At 42.1% G+C, this 18,588-nt stretch overlaps 1 protein-coding gene across 1 annotated transcript in view; it reads right to left on the bottom strand.

Moving 5' to 3' along the window:
• MLXIPL (MLX interacting protein like) overlaps positions 1–18,588 on the bottom strand; it is a 208,290-nt gene that overhangs the window by 122,726 nt on the left and 66,976 nt on the right. The window contains exons 5-6 of the mRNA XM_056558638.1: positions 10,190–10,234; positions 5,039–5,216 (exon numbers count right to left, since the gene is read on the bottom strand). Of these exons, the coding sequence (XP_056414613.1) occupies positions 5,039–5,216; positions 10,190–10,234 (223 nt within the window). The remainder of the gene's footprint in view (positions 1–5,038; positions 5,217–10,189; positions 10,235–18,588) is intronic.

The following is an 18,588-nucleotide window of genomic DNA, read 5'->3' as shown; positions in this document are numbered from 1 at the left end:
AGCTTATGGAGAGAAAATTTGGTTGGAATAGAAGTCGGGGGCCTTGTGCATTTACACAGCCCCCCGTGGTGCCAGAACAGTGGACCCCCCCACATGTGACCCCATTTTGGAAACTACACCCCCCACAGAATTTAATAAGGGGTGCAGTGAGCATTTACACCCCACTGGCTTTTGACAGATCCTTGGAACAGTGGGCTGTGCAAATGAAAAATAAAAATTTTCATTTTCAAGGACCACTGTTCCAAAAATCTGTCAGACACCTGTGGGGCGTAAATGCTCACTGCACCCCTTATTACATTCTGAGAGGGGTGTAGTTTCCAAAATGGGGTCACATGTGGGGGGGGGGGTCCATTGTTCTGGCACTATGGGGGCTTTATAAACACATGTGGCCTTGAATTCCGGCCAAATTTTCTCTCCAAAATTCCAATGGCGCTCCTTCTCTTCTGATCCTTGTAGTTTGCCTGCAGAGCACTTTAGATCCACACATGGCGTATGTTCTTACTCAGAAGAAATGGGGTTACAAATTTTGGGGGGCTTTTTTCCTATTTTCCCTTGTGAAAATGAAAAATTTAGGGTAACACCAGCATTTTTGTGAAAAAAAAATGTTTTCTTAATCTTCCCATCAAACTTTAACGTAAATTCGTCAAACACCTGTGGGGTGTTAAGGCTCACTATACCTCTTGTCACGTTCTGTGAGGAGTATAGTTTCCAAAATGGGGGTCACATGTGGGCATTTATTTTTTTGCGTTTATGTCAGAACCGCTGTAAAATCAGCCACGCCTGTGCAAATCACCAATTTAGGCCTCAAATGTACATAGTGCGCTCTCACTCCTGAGCCATATTGTGCATCCGCAGAGCATTTTACGCCCACATATGGGGTATTTCCGTACTCAGGAGAAATTTGCGTAACAAATTTTGGCTGTCTTTTTTTTCTTTTTACCTCTTGTGAAAATAAAAAGTATGGGGCAACACCAGCATGTTAGTGTAAAAAAAAAATTTTTTTTTTACACTAACCGGCTGATGTAGACCCCAACTTTTCCTTTTTATAAGGGGTAAAAGGAGAAAAAGCCTCCCAAAATTTGTAACGCAGTTGCTCCAGAGTACAGAAATACCCCATATGTGGCCCTAAACTGTTTCCTTGAAATACGACAGGGCACCGAAGTGAGAGAGCACCATGAGCATTTGAGGACTAAAATAGGGATTACATAGGGGTGGACATAGGGGTATTCTACGCCAGTGATTCCCAAAAAGGGTGCTTCCAGCTGTTGCTAAACTCCCAGCACAGCATGCCTGGACAGTCAGTGGCTGTCCAGAAATGCTGCGAGTTGTTGTTTTGCAAGAGCTGGAGGCTCTGTTTTGGAAAAACTGCCGTACGATATGTTTTTTATTTTTATTGGGGGGGGGGGCAGTGTAAGGGGGTGTATATGTAGTGTTTTACCCTTTATTATTTGTTAGTGTAGTGTAGTGTTTTTAGGGTACATTCGCACTGACGGGTTTACAGTGAGTTTCCCGCTAGGAGTTTGTGCCGCGGCAGAAAATTTGCCACAGCTCAAACTTGAAGCAGGAAACTTACTGTAAACCTGCCCGTGTGAATGTACCCTGTACATTCACATGGGGGGGGGGGGGGGGGCAAACCTTCAGCTGTTACAAAACTACTTTTGCAACAGCTGGAGGCACACTGGTTGGAAAACCTTCAGTTAGGTTCTGTTACCTAATTCAGTATTTTCCAACCAGGGTGCCTCCAGCTGTTGCAAAACTACAACTCCCAGCATGTACTGATTGCCGAAGGGCATGTTGGGAGATGTAGTTATGCAACAGCTGGAGGAACGCAACTACAACTCCCAGCATGCCGAGCAGCTGTTTGGGCATGCTGGGATTTGCAGTTTTGCAACATCTGGAGGGCTACAGTTTAGAGACTACTGCACACTGATCTCCAAACTGTGGCCCTCCAGATGTTGCAAAACTACAAATCTCAGCATGCCCAGACAGCAATTGTGCATTCTGCATCCTCTAGGCCTAAATGACTACCGTATATTGAAAGTACGGTAATCTTTAATCTGAAGTCATGTAAGAGAATTCTGTTCCTCTCTTTTTATAGACACCCCTTATACTTTTATTTATTTTTTATTTATTTATTATTCTATACCTTTTTAGAGATATATTTATTCCTTTATTAGAATATTTTTACGTATCTATTCGCACTATATGCCCCCCTATTTATTCATTCATTCCTATTACCGGGTAAATGTTATGAGAGGATTTTATATTATTTATTATCAAGTATATATTATTATTATTAATATCATTATTACTATCACCTGAATTTATTTATTATCATCAGTATTTTATTATAAGCATACATCTTACTACTAACCCGTCATCCAATATTAGCTGTTATATTATTAAGTTGCCTGGTCTTATTGATACACCTATAAATATAATCTTTTTATATATTCCTACTTTCTGCATTAACAATGCCCCTATTCATGCCTGTTTGTAATCAACTATGTATTTGTCCTGCAACTAAATATATATTTAGTTTCTATTCTACATAGTTTCCACTATACTGTCCCCATCAGCTCATAAGGAGCTCTGTTATATCAGCAGCTCCTGCTTAATGCTGTGCACATCATTTATAACTCAGAGCGCTTCTAATGAGCGCTCACGCTCACTGTTGAGCGCTTCCAACATCGCTATGTGGCAACGCGTCCCTCACTACCAAGGAGGGAGACACGTGGACTTTGTTTACTTTCTGTGGAATGCATGGAGACCACGGAGTGATGTATTTCTCCTGTTACAGCAACCAAGCCTCCTTTTCTGCACGCACAGGACGGAGTTCAGTTTGACAGTGAAATGTTACTGAATTATTACTGTTCTTCTTCTCCAAACTGTTTTATTGTTTATATGTAATGTTGCCTCTTTCTTTGTTTTTGCTGAAACCATGTTCTATCCCTGACCTTGCCACCATTTTGTGCCTTTATTGATAACCATATAAAAAGCCCACATGTTCATTCTGCTGCATGCACTGTACCAATCTGAAGAAGGGGTTGCTACACCCCGAAACGCGTTATTGTTTTATTGATTTAATAAACAAGAACTTTATTTTACTTCCTTCATCTGGTTGTGATAAATTCCCTCTGGATACCTGTGTGCCTTTGTTAAGGTAATTTTTCTACTTTCCATTTACATTCACATCAGGATTTCCTTTGGTTATCTCCTGGGACCTTGGGCTCGCTTGGGATCCATCCTCATTGCACCTCAGATTGAGGTTACATGCGTATTTACATACGCTTAAGGTGAGCAACCATTTTAAAGAGTCTTCGACTCTTCCCCTCTCCCTTTCTCTGCAGTTTTAAGGGTAACGCACCAGGGGCCTTTCCTGGGCCGTTTCCTTTTTCTACTTCTACACTGGGTCTTTCAAGGACACTCCTGTGTTGTTTTGGCTATGTGCTTAGGTTCATTGACTTGTTGGAAGGTGAACTTTTGGCCCAGAGCACTCTGGATCAGGTTTTCATTAAGAAAAACTCTGTGTTTTGCTCCATTTAGCTTTTCTTTAACACTGACCAGTCTTGCTGTGCTATGCCTGGTTTCCTCCGGTCAGGTCCCTTAAAATGAAGGCCAATAAGTTCAATCAAAGTTTCATCAGACCCGAAAATCTTGTTTCTCACAATTCGGGAGTCCATTGGGTGCTTTTTTGTAAACTTAATCAATAACAAATTGGTGGAGTTTTGCAGTGATGGTTAACCTTCTCCCATCTGCACACAAACCTGTCTGAGCTCTACAGGCAGTTATTTACCTCCTCATGGCTGATTTATGCTCTGATATACATTGTGAGACCTTATAAAGATGGTGGGGGAGGCTGTCTTTCCAAGTCATATCCAATCAACTGAATTTACCACAGATGACTTCAATCAAGGTGTAGAAACATCTCAAATATAATCAAGAGGAATGAAAGGCCCCAAGAAATAAATGGTTACTTGTGTGCAGGGGCACTGCTCTGTTGCTAGTTTTTCAAAAGACCTGGGACTAGAGCCCAAGGCCCAGCCAAGCTCTAACCACATCCTAACCACAACCTCAGTCACATCTCTAACCACACCAAATAACACTATGCCTCCTCGTTCAATATTCTCACTAATACCAGTGTGCAGTGTGGTTGCAGCAATCAAACTCCTATCACCCTTACATGTACATACTGCCTAAGAGTGATAGGAGTGTGACTGCTTTAGTCAAGCTCCTATCATGCTCAAACAACCTGTAAACACTCAGGTAGCCTGTACATGCTTAGATCTGAGAGTCATAGGAGTGTAATTGCTTCAACAACTCTATCATTCTCAGGCAGCCTGTACATGCCGGGATCTTACAGTTAAAAAATAAATAAATCTTTATTTCTAAAGAAAAAGAAAATTAAGAATATATATGTAACCTTAACACAGTATAATATATGTAACATCTATGCATAGGATTGCATATCTTTAGCATAATTTATCAGGGTATAATATAATATCCTTTTTTTCTGGCCATAATATAGGATGTTATGCTGTAGATGGGGTATAAATGGGTAAGGATTTGTGTGCACTAATATGGACCGAGAGGGTCCTTGTATCCGGGGCCACAAATTTTGAGCTGACTGGGAGATGTTGCCACCGATTTGGTAGTAATCCGTGAGTCGGGCTCAGAAATTGGTATGAACAGGGCCATGAGGAACTTGTGGTCATGGGTGACTCAAATGGGACACCCTGGTAAATTATTATGTTAGTATGCATGTATTTGTTGTGGCAGACTGACTACAGCCCATTAAACAAGAAATGTGGAAGCCTTTATAGTATGACTACAGTCTCCATTATTTGTCATATTTATGGTGTATATCCCTTTTTGCCATGTATTTGGTGTGTATATTTAATTTTGCCCAATTATAAGATCGGGTTCCATGGATATATATTTTAAGTCAGGTTAGTGCAGATGACACTTGTGACAGATTTCCTTTAAAGGTTTAAATGACAGGAACATAACATAAACAAACACAGAAAGCAGTACGTACCAAAATCTGGATATTGATAAGAAGGGGGCAGGTTCTGAGTGGTGGTGAACAGAGTGTCAGAGATATCAGTTAAGAAGTAATCCAGATCATACAGCATGTCATCCTGTTCTCCACGTCTCTCTTCAATATGTTGACACCCAGCAAACATCTCACCCCCTCTCCAGACCGGAGCACCATGCTGGCAGTAAACAGTATATTGTTACTTTTTCATGGCATTGTAAATTTAATTTTTTAGAACTAATTTTCTATAAAGTAAAATATTTTTGTATTTTGTTTTAACACCTCTAGTAATGTTCTCTCCTAACTGTGGAAAATAACAGGTAAATATTAGAATGCATATGATATTACATAGGTATTTTCTGTGTCTATATTGCTTATAGGGAGAGATAGGGAGGAAGTACAATCTGTGTCTACATAACTGCCAGGAAGAGGCAGGGAAGCAGTACTATCTGTGTCTACATATTTCACCGATAGAGACAGGGAAGCAGTAGTATCTGTGTCTACCTAATTGACAGAAAGAGACAGGGAGGCAGTACTATCTGTGTCCACATAACTGACGGTATGTGTAAGAACCCGAATGGTTAATCTGCATTGAGGTCTTTTGTTGTTCCATTTACTGTGGAAATGCCCTGTTCTCTGGATGGTCAGCTGACCTCGTTAGCTTTTCATCTGCTGTGCTCCCTATTTAAACTCTCAGTATTCATCCAGGTCCTGCCTGCGAAAGAGCTCATACTCCTAGCTAGCGTTTGAACTGTATCTTGAATTTCTGTCATATTTGACCCATTGGCTCTGCTCTCTGACTCCTCTCCTGTTTCTGCAATTTGGCTTTTCTGTTATCTCTTGGTACTGGCTTGGCTTGTGGACTGTGACATATTGTGTGTGTGTGTTTAGTTATTATTTCTGTTAGTGTGTGTTAATCCTTACAGTGCCCTGACCTCCATCTGTACTGTAATTTTATTTTGTTGACGTTTTACTCCCTGCACTTATTCAGGCATTGACTGTCACCGTGGTTGTGGACCCGTCATCTATGGTGGATAGGCAAGGCAATTGGGAGCGCTTCACTCTTCCCTGCCCATACTTGACAGTATAAAACAGTAAGTAAGTACTATGTGTGTCTGCATAACTGATAGGAAGAGACAGGGAAGTAGTACTATCTCTGTTTATATAACTGACAGTAGTAAGTTTGTCTACATAACTGTCAGGGAGGAATAGGGCAGCAGTACAATCTGTGTCTAAAAAAACTGGAAGGGAGAGACAGGGAGGAGGTGATATAAATGTCTTTATAATTGACAGACAGCAACAGGGAAACTGTACTATCTGTATCTACATAACTGACAGACAGATACAGGGAGGTAGTATCTGCGTCTACATAACTGATGGAGAGAGACAGCGAGGCAGTACTATCTAGTTGACATGGTGAATTTGTTGCATGCACTACTTTCAGTTCTCTGTGCAAACCTTGATATCATCTTCCACCTAGCCATGTAGATACATATAGTACTAATTCCCTGTACACTATGCAAGGAGTCCAAGCCACCAGAGAAAATTCCATCACAAAGTATAGTTTGACTTCACATTTTTGGTTTAAACCTTTCCCTATATTGCCTTATTTTAATATGGATCTGGACTAGATTCATATTATACTAAGGCAATACATTGCAACTGTAATGTCTGTATTTTGTGCTTTGGGTACTGTTCAGACATTAGGTCTGTGTCTGAAGTTTTATTTCTCCATGGGTTGGGAAGAGTTAACCTTCCTGACTTCAGCACTGGGAGGATATATAAGGCCTCTTCAGGTGCTGCTCTGGGCTGGTAATTAGACCTGTACTCTAACCATGTCTTGTTTATTATGCACCTTAGCTTTGTCTGTCTGAGCACATTTCCTGAGTTTTAACCATGGTTATCTGTCCTGCTTAGTATATAGATTTTAGCTTAGCTTGTTTGAGCACTTTATCGGGTTTTAAGTACTGTTTGTGTTTCCTGAGTCCATATTCACACTGTGCGTTTTGTCAGTCCTGTTTTGACCTTGTTTGATCCTGGATCTCCTAGGATAGAATTCTTGACCCTTGTGCAGTCTATCTAGTTAGTCTTGTGTCTGTACTCGTGTTTGATTGTATTTAGGATCTTTGTTTCCTCCTAGGCCAATATCCTGATCACTCGGTGGAGAGTGCCCACTAGCTAGGAGCCTTTTTGGCTTTGGTATTGATGTCCCTCCATGATTGGAGTGGGGTGTCCAAAGTGTTCCTTTTTCTTAGTCCGGTGTGAACAATGCTCTTGATTTCCTGACCCGTTTAGTGTTCTGACATTCATGTAATCTATTCATCCCCTGCATCTCCTGTTTTTTTCCTGATGTATATTTATCCTCTTATCTAGTCTTGTTCATATTATCATATATGCCGTTAATCTTGAGCCCGTTTTCCGAACTGTATGTTAGTATGCCTTGTTTGTATTTAGATATCTGTTTGTTGGTTATTGTATTCCCGTTATGTTCCTGACTTGTTTCCCGACTTTGTACAGTTCTGTTTGTTTTGTTCACTTTGACACCCATGCACTTTAGCGCAAGGAAGGGACCGGCTCCAAGTTGTCGATCCGTTGTTTAGGGTGGATGGGCAAGTAGGCAGGGAGAGTCATTTTAAGGGACATCTTAGGGCTCAGTAATCCCTGCTGCCCCTCGTTTCATGATAGCAATGTTTTGGCCAAAAAATTTACATTGTCAGGCCAAAAATGTATTTGTGATAGATTTTCCTCTACTCTGATGCTTTGGACATCATGGATAGTTGACAAGGATACACCGGAACGTAGTACTACATGTATCTACATAATTGATAGAGAAGACAGGGAGGCAGTACAATCTACCTAGATGATCCTCTAGGCAGGAGGTTTTACTGCTCTCTCTAGTAAGAAGACCAACAAATTACAAGGGGATCTAGGCAGTGAGGCAGAGATTATTGCATCACCACTAATACCTAGAAAGGGGTGGGTTTGTAATATAGACATTTTTTTTCTTGTATTCTTTTTATAAAGGATGTTTCATTTTATGTAGTAAACAAAGTATCCTACTAATTACAAACTATAAAGATCTAGCAGTCCAGTTTATACTTATTGGAGAGGTGGCTGTACAGTAGAGCCCTGCATCGGGATAAGATCCCACAGGTCCCATAGGACCCAATAAAAAACTTGTAGATGCGGGTGGTAAGGGGGTTGTCACAGGCAGTCACAGAACATATAGTAGTTCCTGCAAAATCCTGCACAGTCCTGCAAACCTCTGAAATGCCACAGGGGGCTGATGAAATGGCACAAGAGGCTAGTGAAATGGCACGAGGGGTAAATAAATGGCACAAGGGGTAATTAAATAGTATGAGGGTAATAAAATGGCACAAGTAGTATTATTTTTTTATCAAATATGTTTTTATTATAAAACATAAACACAACAAACAAGTGAATGTAGCATAAGTGCGAGGGGTACTATTTTTGAAAGCTGTGACAAAATGTTTGCAGAAGCGGGTAGGATTAAACACACACCTTGCAGGAGCAAGCTTAAAACAAACAGTCCCGGCTCTACTGTACAACTGCTTTCCATTAAAATGAATTGATTAATATAATATCCACAACCACCTGCATCTTATGGGTTTATTCACATAACATATTTGATGCTCAGGATTTAATGCACAGGATTAAAGTTGTGTTCAGTCATTTAGTTTACATTCAAATCTGCAGCATAAAATCCTGTGCAACAAATATGCACAGGATTCTGTACATGTGAAAGATGGCTGTATGGCTGCTTTCCATTAAAATGAATTGACTGATGTGATAATCGTGTACAGTATGAAAATAGCAAAGGCACTCTTTATGAGTGTAACTATCTCCCATACATTTTAATATTGAAAAACCATAACCCCTTAAGGACATAGCGTTTTCCGTTTTTGCACTTTCGTTTTTTCCTCCTTACATTTTAAAAATCATATGATGGCTCATTTTTTGGCGCCACCAATTCTAATTTGTAATTACATCAGTCATTTTACCAAAAAATCTGTGGCAAAATGGAAAATAAGATCATTGTACGACAAAATGGAAGAAAAAACGCAATTTTGTAAATTTTGGGGGCTTCCGTTTCTATGCAGTACATTTTTCGGTAAAAATTACACCTTATCTTTATTCTGTAGGTCTATACGATTAAAATGATAGCCTACTTATATAGGTTTGATTTTGTATTACTTCTGAAAAAAATCTACATGCAGGAAAATGTATCCGTTTAAAATTGTCTTATTCTGACCCCTATAACATTTTTATTTTTCCATGTACGGGGTAGTATGGGGGCTAATTTTTGGCGCCGTGATCTGAAATTTTTATCAGTATCATTTTTGTTTTGATCAGACTTTTTGATCGCTTTTTATTCATTGTTTTATGGTATAAAAATTGTGTACGCCACTGACCGTGCTTTTTAACTAACAATATATTTTTATAGTTCGGACATTTATGCATGTGGCGATACCACATAAGTTTATTTTTATTTACGCCGTTTTTTTTTAATGGGGTTAAATCATCTTTCTATACTTTTTTTTTCACTTTTTGTTTGCAATATTATAGCCCCCATAGGGGGCTATAACATGTAGTACATTGATTCAATACACTGAACAATGCCTTTGCATTGCAATGCATTGATCAGTGTTATCGGTGGTTGATTGCTCAAGCCTGGATTTCAGGCTTGGAGCAATCAATCACCGATCGGACGCACAGGAGGAAGGTAAGGCACCCTCCTGCTGTGTCCTAACTGATCGGGACATCGCGATTTTACCATGATGATCCCGATCAGCCCGACTGAGCAGCCGGGAAGCTTTCACTTTAGACCCGGCTATCAACTTTGATCGCCGCGTCTAAAGAGTTAATGCCTGACATCTGCCGGAACTGCGATGTCCGGCATTAGCCACGGGTCCTGGCTGCTGATAGAAGTCGGGACCGTGCGAGTATGATGTGAGTTAAGCTCCTGAGTTCGCTTCATAACCCTCCTGTGTCGCTGCACCGTATAAACCCGGCGTTTTGCGGCAAGGGGTTAATGAAAATATACTACTACTGTAGTCGCCCACATATCTGATCTATTAAGAGAGCTCTTTAGGTATCTATATGTGTCAGTTTGTTTTTGGCAGTGCAAACCTTTTGTTCTTCACATGACTTTCCATCCTGGTGAAGCTTCTGGAGCTGTGAAAATAAGAAGGAAAGAAAATAATTCTATCACTGTACAAATCACTAGTCAGATCACACATGGAATACTACAAGAAATATATAGTGGAGCTGGAGAGGGTCCAAAGACGGGCAAACAGTGTAATACAGGGAATGGGAGGACTACAGTACCCAGAAAGATGATCAGAATTGGGTTTATTTAGTTTAGAAAAAAGAAGGCTTAGGGGAGACCTAATAACTATGTATAAATATATCAGGGGGCAGTACAGAGATCTCTCCCATGATCTATTTATACCCAGGACTGTATCTATAACAAGGGGGCATCCTCTACGTTTTGAGGAAAGAAGGTTTCTACACCAGCACAGACGGAGGTTCTTTAGTGTAAGAGCAGTGAGACTGTGGAATTCTGTGCCTGAGGAGGTGGTCATGGTGAACTCTGTAAAAGAGTTCAAAAGGGGTCTGGATGCATTTTTGGAGAATAATAACATCGCTGGTTATGTATACTAGATTTATAGGGACAGAACGTTGATCCAGGGATTTATTCTGACTGCCATATTTGGAGTCAGGAAGGAATTTATACCTCTAGTATGAGGGTTTTTTGCCTTCCTCTGGATCAACTCAGTAGGGACTCATTAGGGATATAGGTTGAACTTGGTGGATTCTGGTCTTTTTTCAACCTTTTGAACTATGTTAGTATGTTTAAGAATATCAGCATATTAGTTAAGGACAGATGAAATCACATCAAATACAATAATACTATATTTACCAGGTAATTTCCTGATATTGGCAGATTTTTCATACCATGTTTTTTTTTTTTTTTTTGTAGTATCACCTCATAATGGGTCATATGATCTTCTAAGATATAAATCAACTTGACATAATTTCTATAATGGGATAGAACACACTTGTGTAGGTTTCTATCACTATTGTAACAAATATAGTAAATGGATGGCTTTAAAAGTTATTAACATTTATTAATTTGCTTATTAAACGTAACATTTAAGTAACTTTGTAAATAATCTTTATTAAACATTTCATACAATTTTGCTGTTGTGGAATTTGTGTAACTCTTTTACATAATTGGCTGTCCTGCTGCTTTCAACATAGAAAAGGCAGCTCACTGCTTGGCAGAATGTTGGCTTTCTTTGCTATCTCTTCTTTTTCCTCTCAACATAAAAAATAGCACTGGGTAAGGGTATGAGTGAGTGACAACCGAATCATCAGGAAAAGCAGATCACAAAGGCTATATTGTCTAACCCTGTAGGATAGGAAGAGAGTAGATATTCAGAATTGTGAAGTGGTGGTGAATTACATAAGCTGTTATTGAATGTAGACAGAGCACCTACAGTAGACACAAAAAATAAAAATAAAATCCTTTTAGGGGTTGCAAAACATGGGAAAAAGTCTGAAGCTAGAAAAACTGTAAGAAGTATAAGGATGAATGAAGCTGTGAATTTAGTGCATTTTTTTTTACACATGGTTGTTATTGTTTTCATGTCAAATGTGTTCAAAATCTTTAATTTTTGGTTCATTCGTAACCATCCATGGCACTTTCTAAATTGTAGTTCCTTGCAGCACCATCTAGTGGTCAAATAATGCAAACAAATAGAATTTTACTTACAACACTCCAGAAACAAAGCTTATTATAAAATTATAACAAGTGTAAGATATCTTCCATCACATTTATTCCCTAAAGGACTTAAGGATTTTTCATTTTTGCACTTTTGGTTTATTCCTCCTCATATTCTAATAGCCATAATGTTTTAAATTTTCCACCTACAGACATACAGTCATGGCTGTAAATGTTGGCACCCCTTAAATCTTTCAAGAACATTAAGTATTTCTCACAGAAAAGGTTTGCAGTAACACATGTTTTGCTATACACATGTTTATTCCCTTTGTGTGTATTGGAACTAAACCAGAAAAGTGAGGGGAAAAAAAAATTGGACATAATGTCACACCAAACTCCAAAAATAGGCTGGTCAAAATTATTGGCACCTTTAACTTAATATTTGGTTACACACCCTTTGGAAAAAATAACTGAAATCAGTTGCTTCCTATAACCATCAATAAGCTTCTTACACCTCTCAGCCGGAATGTTGGACCACTCTTTGGACACTGCCTGTACATCTGATGAAGAGGGTCTAAACCTTCGCAACGCGTTATGTTTTGGCTAAATAAATTGAACCTTTTATCACAAGAAGCTGCCTGAGTGGTGGATTGCGCTACAGAACCTGGTACCTTTCCTGCCTAGCACCTGCACTTGCATCTCTTATTGGAAGGGCGCCTTTTCCCAACAGCAATTTTAAGATCTCTCCACAGGTGTTCAATGGGATTTGGATCTGGACTCATTGCTGGCCACTTTGGAACTCTCCAGTGCTTTGTTGCCATCCATTTCTGGGTGCTTTTTGACATATGTTTGGGGACAATGTCCTGCTGGAAGACCCAAGATCTCGGACGCAAACCCATCTTTCTGACACTGGGCTGTACAGTGCGACCCAAAATCCATTGGTAATCCTCAGATTTCATGATGCCTTGCACACATTCAAGGCACTCAGTGCCAGAGGAAGCAAAACAACCCCAAAACATCATTGAACCTCCACCATATTTCACTGTAGGTACTCTGTTCTTTTCTTTGTAGGCTTCATTCTGTTTTCGGTAAACAGTAGAATTATGTGCTTTACCAACAAGCTCTATCTTGGTCTGTTCTGTCCACAAGATGTTTTCCCAGAAGGATTTTGGCTTACTCAAGTTCATTTTGGCAAAATGTAGTCTTGCTTTTTTATGTCTCCTGCCATAGCATTTCATTTCATTTAAATGTCGACGGATAGTTTGCGATGACACTGATGCTCCCTGAGCCTGCAGGACAGCTTGAATATCTTTGGAACTTGTTTGGGGCTGCTTATCCATCATCCGGACTATCCTGCGTTGATACTTTTCATCAATTTTTCTCTTCCATCCACACCCAGGGAGATTAGCTACGCCATGGGTTGCAAACCTCTTGATAATGTTGTGCAGTGTGGACAAAGGCAAATCTAGATATCTGGAGATGGGCTTGTCACCTTGAGATTGTTGATATTTTTCCACAATTTTGGTTCTCAAGTCCTCAGACCGTTCTCTTCTCCTCTTTCTGTTGTCCATGCTTAGTGTGGACAGACACACAATGCAAAGACTAAGTGAACTTTTCTCCTTTTTATCTGCTTTCAGGTATGATTTTTATATTGCTCACATCTGTTACTTGCCCCAGGTGAGTTTAAAGGAGCATTACATGCTTGAAACAATCTTATTTTTCCACAATTTTGAAAGGGTGCCAATAATTTTGTCCAGTCAATTTTTTGGAGTTTGGTGTGACATTATGACATTATGTATAGCAAAACATGTGTTACTGCAATCCTTTTCTGTGAGAAATATTTAATTTTCTTGAAAAATTTCAGGGGTGCCAACATTTACGCCCATGACTGTATATAGGGGCTTTCTTTTGTGTCAACAATTTTACTTTGTAATGGCATCACTCATTTTACTCCAAAATCTACAGCGAAACAAAAAAAAATATTTGTGGGGCAAAATTGAAAAATCGAAACAAAAACCTATTTAGCAATTTTTGGGGGCTTTTGTTTGCACGCAGGACATTTTTCAGAAAAATGACATGTTATTCTGTAGGTCTATATGATTATGATAATACCCAATTTATATAGGTTTTTGTTTTACTTCTTAAAAATAAATAACTTTTTGCATGAAAAAGACCTTAGCTGACTATGCTAAAGGGGCTGTAAAGTTAGTGTAGTTCATAATATAGTGTCTGTACCTGTGTGTGACAGTTTTCTCACAATTCTTCTGTGATTTTCACCTTACTATTTATTTTTACCAGCATACAAAATGACTGTTGTCTCGGATTTTTCCCAGCTTGCAATGCGGCTGAGACCTGAATCACTAGTGATGAGAGGGAGCCTGTCTGCTTCAATGGGTGGAGAGATCAATCTGCAACTAATGCAACAGCTGTAGGCACCCTGATTGAAAACCAAAGGTCTTTTGATGAATGCAGCTCATTTATGTTTCAATGGGTGGGGTGGCTGATGTGTGGGAGGGAGGAAAATGGAATTATGGGATTTGTAGTCAAAAAAAGAACAGTCAATACAAGTTTACAAAAAGCTAGCCACAGTGTTATGGTAATCTCACAACACAGCCATTTATCCTCAAGACAAGCGCAAATCCTTTCTAAGCATGTCCATTACTGCCTGCCAGGTACGTACTAAAATCACCTTATGGTGGATAACCCCTTTAAAGTCCTCTGACCTCCTATAAAACTTTAATTTTTCCGTGATCATCCTTGATCGGTAGTTTTTATCTGTATCATTTTTGTATTATTGGGACTGCAGTGGTCCTAATTAGCTCCACTAAACTACTTGCAACTGATTTCAGCATTTTAGCCACCACAAATAAGTTTGATCCTGGCTTCTAAAGGGTAAACCCCGGACATCACTCTGATCACTGATGTCCAGCATTAGACGTGGACTTGAAAGCAGCCAGGACTATCCGGTTATAACATTTACATTTATGCCCTTTGTTCTCTACAGGTTAATGTCTACATATGGAGTGTGTTTACTGTTACGCCGAGCGCTCCGGGTCCCTGCTCCTCCCCGGAGCGCTCGCGGTGTTCGTCTCCGTGCAGCGCCCTGGTCAGACCTGCTGACCGAGAGCGTTGCACTAGTGTCACCACTCGCGGGTCGCATCCCAATCTCCTCACCTGCTCCGTCCTCTGTCTGTTCAGTCCCGGCGCGCGCGACCCCGCTCTCTAGGGCGCGCACGCACCGGCTCTCTGAGATTTAAAGGGCCAGTGCGCCACTGATTGGCGCCTGGCCCAATCAGTACCTGCACCTGTGCCTTCCTAATAAAAACCCACTTCCCCTTCCTGTCATCGCCGGATCTTGTTGCCTTGTGCCCTGTGAAAGCGTTTACTGTGTTCCCAAGCCTGTGTTTCCAGACCTTCTGCTGTTGCCCCTGACTACGACCCTTGCTGCCTGCCCTGACCTTCTGCTACGTCCGACCATGCTCTTGCCTTGTCCCTTTGTACCGCGCCTGTCTCAGCTGTCAGCTGGGGTTGAGTCGCTATCGGGTGGAATGACCTGGGGGTTACCTGCCGCTGCAAGTCCATCCCACTTTGCGGCGGGCTCTGGTGAAAACCAGTAACCCCTTAGACTCCGTTCCCCTGGTACGGCCCACGTGATCACCCCACTGACACAGAGGATCCACCACCAGTGTCCTCGCTGCATACCTATCTGGATCCTGACAGTAGATCCGGCCATGGATCCCGCTGAGGTCCCGCTGCCTAGTGTCGCTGACCTAACCAGGGTGGTCGCCCAGCAATCCCAACAGATCGCGCAACAAGGACAGCAGCTGACTCAACTGACCGTCATGCTGCAACAACTTTTGCCACAGCTTCAGCAATCATCTCCTCCGCCAGCTCCTGCACCTCCTCCGCAGCGAGTGGCCGCTCCCAGCCTCCGCCTGTCTCTACCGGACAAGTTTGATGGGGACTCCAAACAGTGCCATGGATTCCTGTCTCAGTGTTCCCTACACTTGGAGATGATGTCGGACCAATTCCCCACTGAACGGTCTAAGGTGGCTTTCGTGGTCAGTCTCCTGTCTGGAAAGGCCTTGTCATGGGCCACACCGCTCTGGGACCGCAACGATCCTGCCACTGCTACTATCCAGTCCTTCTTCGCTGAAGTTCGTAGTGTCTTTGAGGAGCCAGCCCGGGCCTCCTCAGCCGAGACTGCTTTGCTGAACCTCGTCCAAGGGAGTTCTTCCGTAGGCGAATACGCCATCCAGTTTCGTACCCTCGCCTCAGAGCTATCCTGGAACAATGAGGCCCTCTGCGCGACCTTCAAGAAAGGCTTATCCAGCAACATCAAAGATGTACTGGCCGCATGAGAAATTCCTGCTAAACTGTCTGAACTTATCCATTTGGCCACCCGCATCGACATGCGTTTCTCTGAAAGACGCCAGGAGCTTCGACAGGAAAAGGATCTTATTCGCACCAGGCGATTTCTCTCCCCGGCTCCTCTTTTCCAAAGTTCTTTGCAATCTGTTCCTGTGCCTTCCACCAAGGAGGCTATGCAAGTGGATCGGTCCCGCCTGACCCTACAAGAGAGGACTACAAGAGAGGAATCTATGCCTGTACTGTGCTAGTACCGAACACTTCCTAAAAGACTGTCCTATCCGCCCTCCGCATCAGGAGAGACGCACTCCAATACCTCACAAAGGTGAGACGACTCTTGGTGTGAATTCTGCTTCTCCACGTCTCACTGTGCCTGTGCGGATTTCTCCTTCCGTCAACTCCTCCTTCTCTGCTGTGGCCTTCTTGGACTCCGGTTCTGCAGGAAATTTTATTTTGGCCTCTTTTGTTAATAGGTTCAGCATCCCGGTGACCAGTCTCGTCAAGCCGCTCTACATTTCTTCTGTCAACGGAGAAAAATTGGACTGCACTGTGCGCTACCGCACAGAACCCCTGCTCATGAGCATTGGACTGCATCATGAAAAAATTTAATTTCTTGCTCTACCCAACTGCACCTCTGAAGTCCTTCTCGGTCTGCCATGGCTCCAACGTCATTCTCCTACCCTTGACTGGACCACCGGTGAGATCAAAAGTTGGGGTCCTTCTTGTCACAAACGATGCCTCACGTCTGCTTCCACTTGTCAAACCCCTGTGGCTCCACCTATACCGGGTCTTCCCAAGGCCTACCAGGACTTTGCTGATGTTTTCTGCAAAAAGCAAGCAGAGATCTTACCACCTCATAGGCCTTATGACTGCCCCATTGACCTCCTTCCTGGTACTACTCCACCCCGGGGCAGGATCTACCCTCTGTCTGCCCCAGAGACTCAAGCCATGTCCGACTATATCCAGGAGAACCTAAAGAGAGGTTTTATTCAGAAGTCCTCATCCCCTGCTGGAGCGGGGTTCTTCTTTGTCTCTAAAAAAGATGGATCCTTACGACCATGCATTGACTACCGCGGTTTAAATAAAATCACCATCAAAAACCGCTATCCCCTGCCTTTGATCTCTGAACTCTTTGACCGTCTTCGTGGCGCCAATATTTTCCCAAAATTGGACTTAAGAGGCGCATACAATCTTATTCGCATCAGTAAAGGTGATGAGTGGAAGACCGCGTTCAATACTAGAGACGGACATTTCGAATATCTAGTTATGCCCTTTGGGCTCTGCAACGCCCCTGCAGTCTTCCAGGACTTCGTTAATGAGATACTTCGGGACTTATTATATACCTGTATTGTGGTTTACCTGGACGACATCTTGATTTTCTCCTCTATCCTGGAGGAACACCGTTGTCATGTCTGTCTAGTGCTCCAAAGACTTCGTGAAAACCACCTGTATGCTAAAATGGAAAAATGTCTCTTTGAATGCAACACTCTTCCTTTCCTAGGTTACCTAGTCTCTGGCCAAGGGCTTCAAATGGACCCAGATAAACTGTCAGTGGTTTTAGATTGGCCACGCCCTTCTGGACTCCGTGCCATTCAACGCTTTCTGGGATTTGCCAACTTTTACCGACAGTTTATTCCCCATTTCTCCACCATTGTGGCCCTGACCAGGAAGAATGCCAACCCTGAGTCATGGCCTCCTCAAGCTGATGAGGCCTTCAATCGTCTCAAAACTGCCTTCGCTTCTGCACCAGTGCTGTCCAGACCTGATCCATCGAAACCTTTCTTTCTGGAAGTTGACGCCTCCTCAGTCAGAGCCGGAGCCATACTTCTCCAAAAAAACTCTACCAGACGTAACATTACTTGTGGTTTCTTCTCTAAAACTTTCTCTCTGGCAGAAAAGAATTACTCCATTGGAGATCATGAACGTCTAGCCATCAAGTTGGCAATCGAAGAGTGGAGGCATCTATTGGAGGGTTCCAAACACCCAATTGTCATTTACACTGACCACAAGAATCTCTCGTATCTCCAGTCTGCTCAGCGTCTGAATCCTCGCCAGGCTAGATGGTCGTTGTTTTTTGCCCGCTTTAACTTTGAGATACACTTCCGTCCCGCAGACAAAAATGTCAGAGCTGACGCCCTATCACGTTCCTCTGATGCCACCGAATCTGAAGCCTCTCTGCAGAATATCGTACCGCCTGAGTGCCTGGTCTTCTCTGCTCCCGCTTCACTGGGACAAACTCCCCCTGGAAAGACTTTTGTTCCTCCACGCCTTCGCCTCAAGATTCTCAAATGGAGACATTCCTCTCACCTTGCTGGCCATGCTGGCATTAAAAAGTCCATCCAGCTTATTTCTCGTTTGTATTGGTGGCCTACACTAGAGGGTGACGTTACTGATTTCATTCGGGCCTGTACTATTTGTGCCCGGGATAAAATCC

The sequence above is a fragment of the Hyla sarda genome, chromosome 2 (genome assembly GCF_029499605.1).
Source record: "Hyla sarda isolate aHylSar1 chromosome 2, aHylSar1.hap1, whole genome shotgun sequence".
NCBI lineage: Eukaryota > Metazoa > Chordata > Amphibia > Anura > Hylidae > Hyla > Hyla sarda.
The sequence above is the reverse complement of the archived record's forward strand: the minus strand, read 5'-3'. Positions and strand labels throughout refer to the sequence as shown.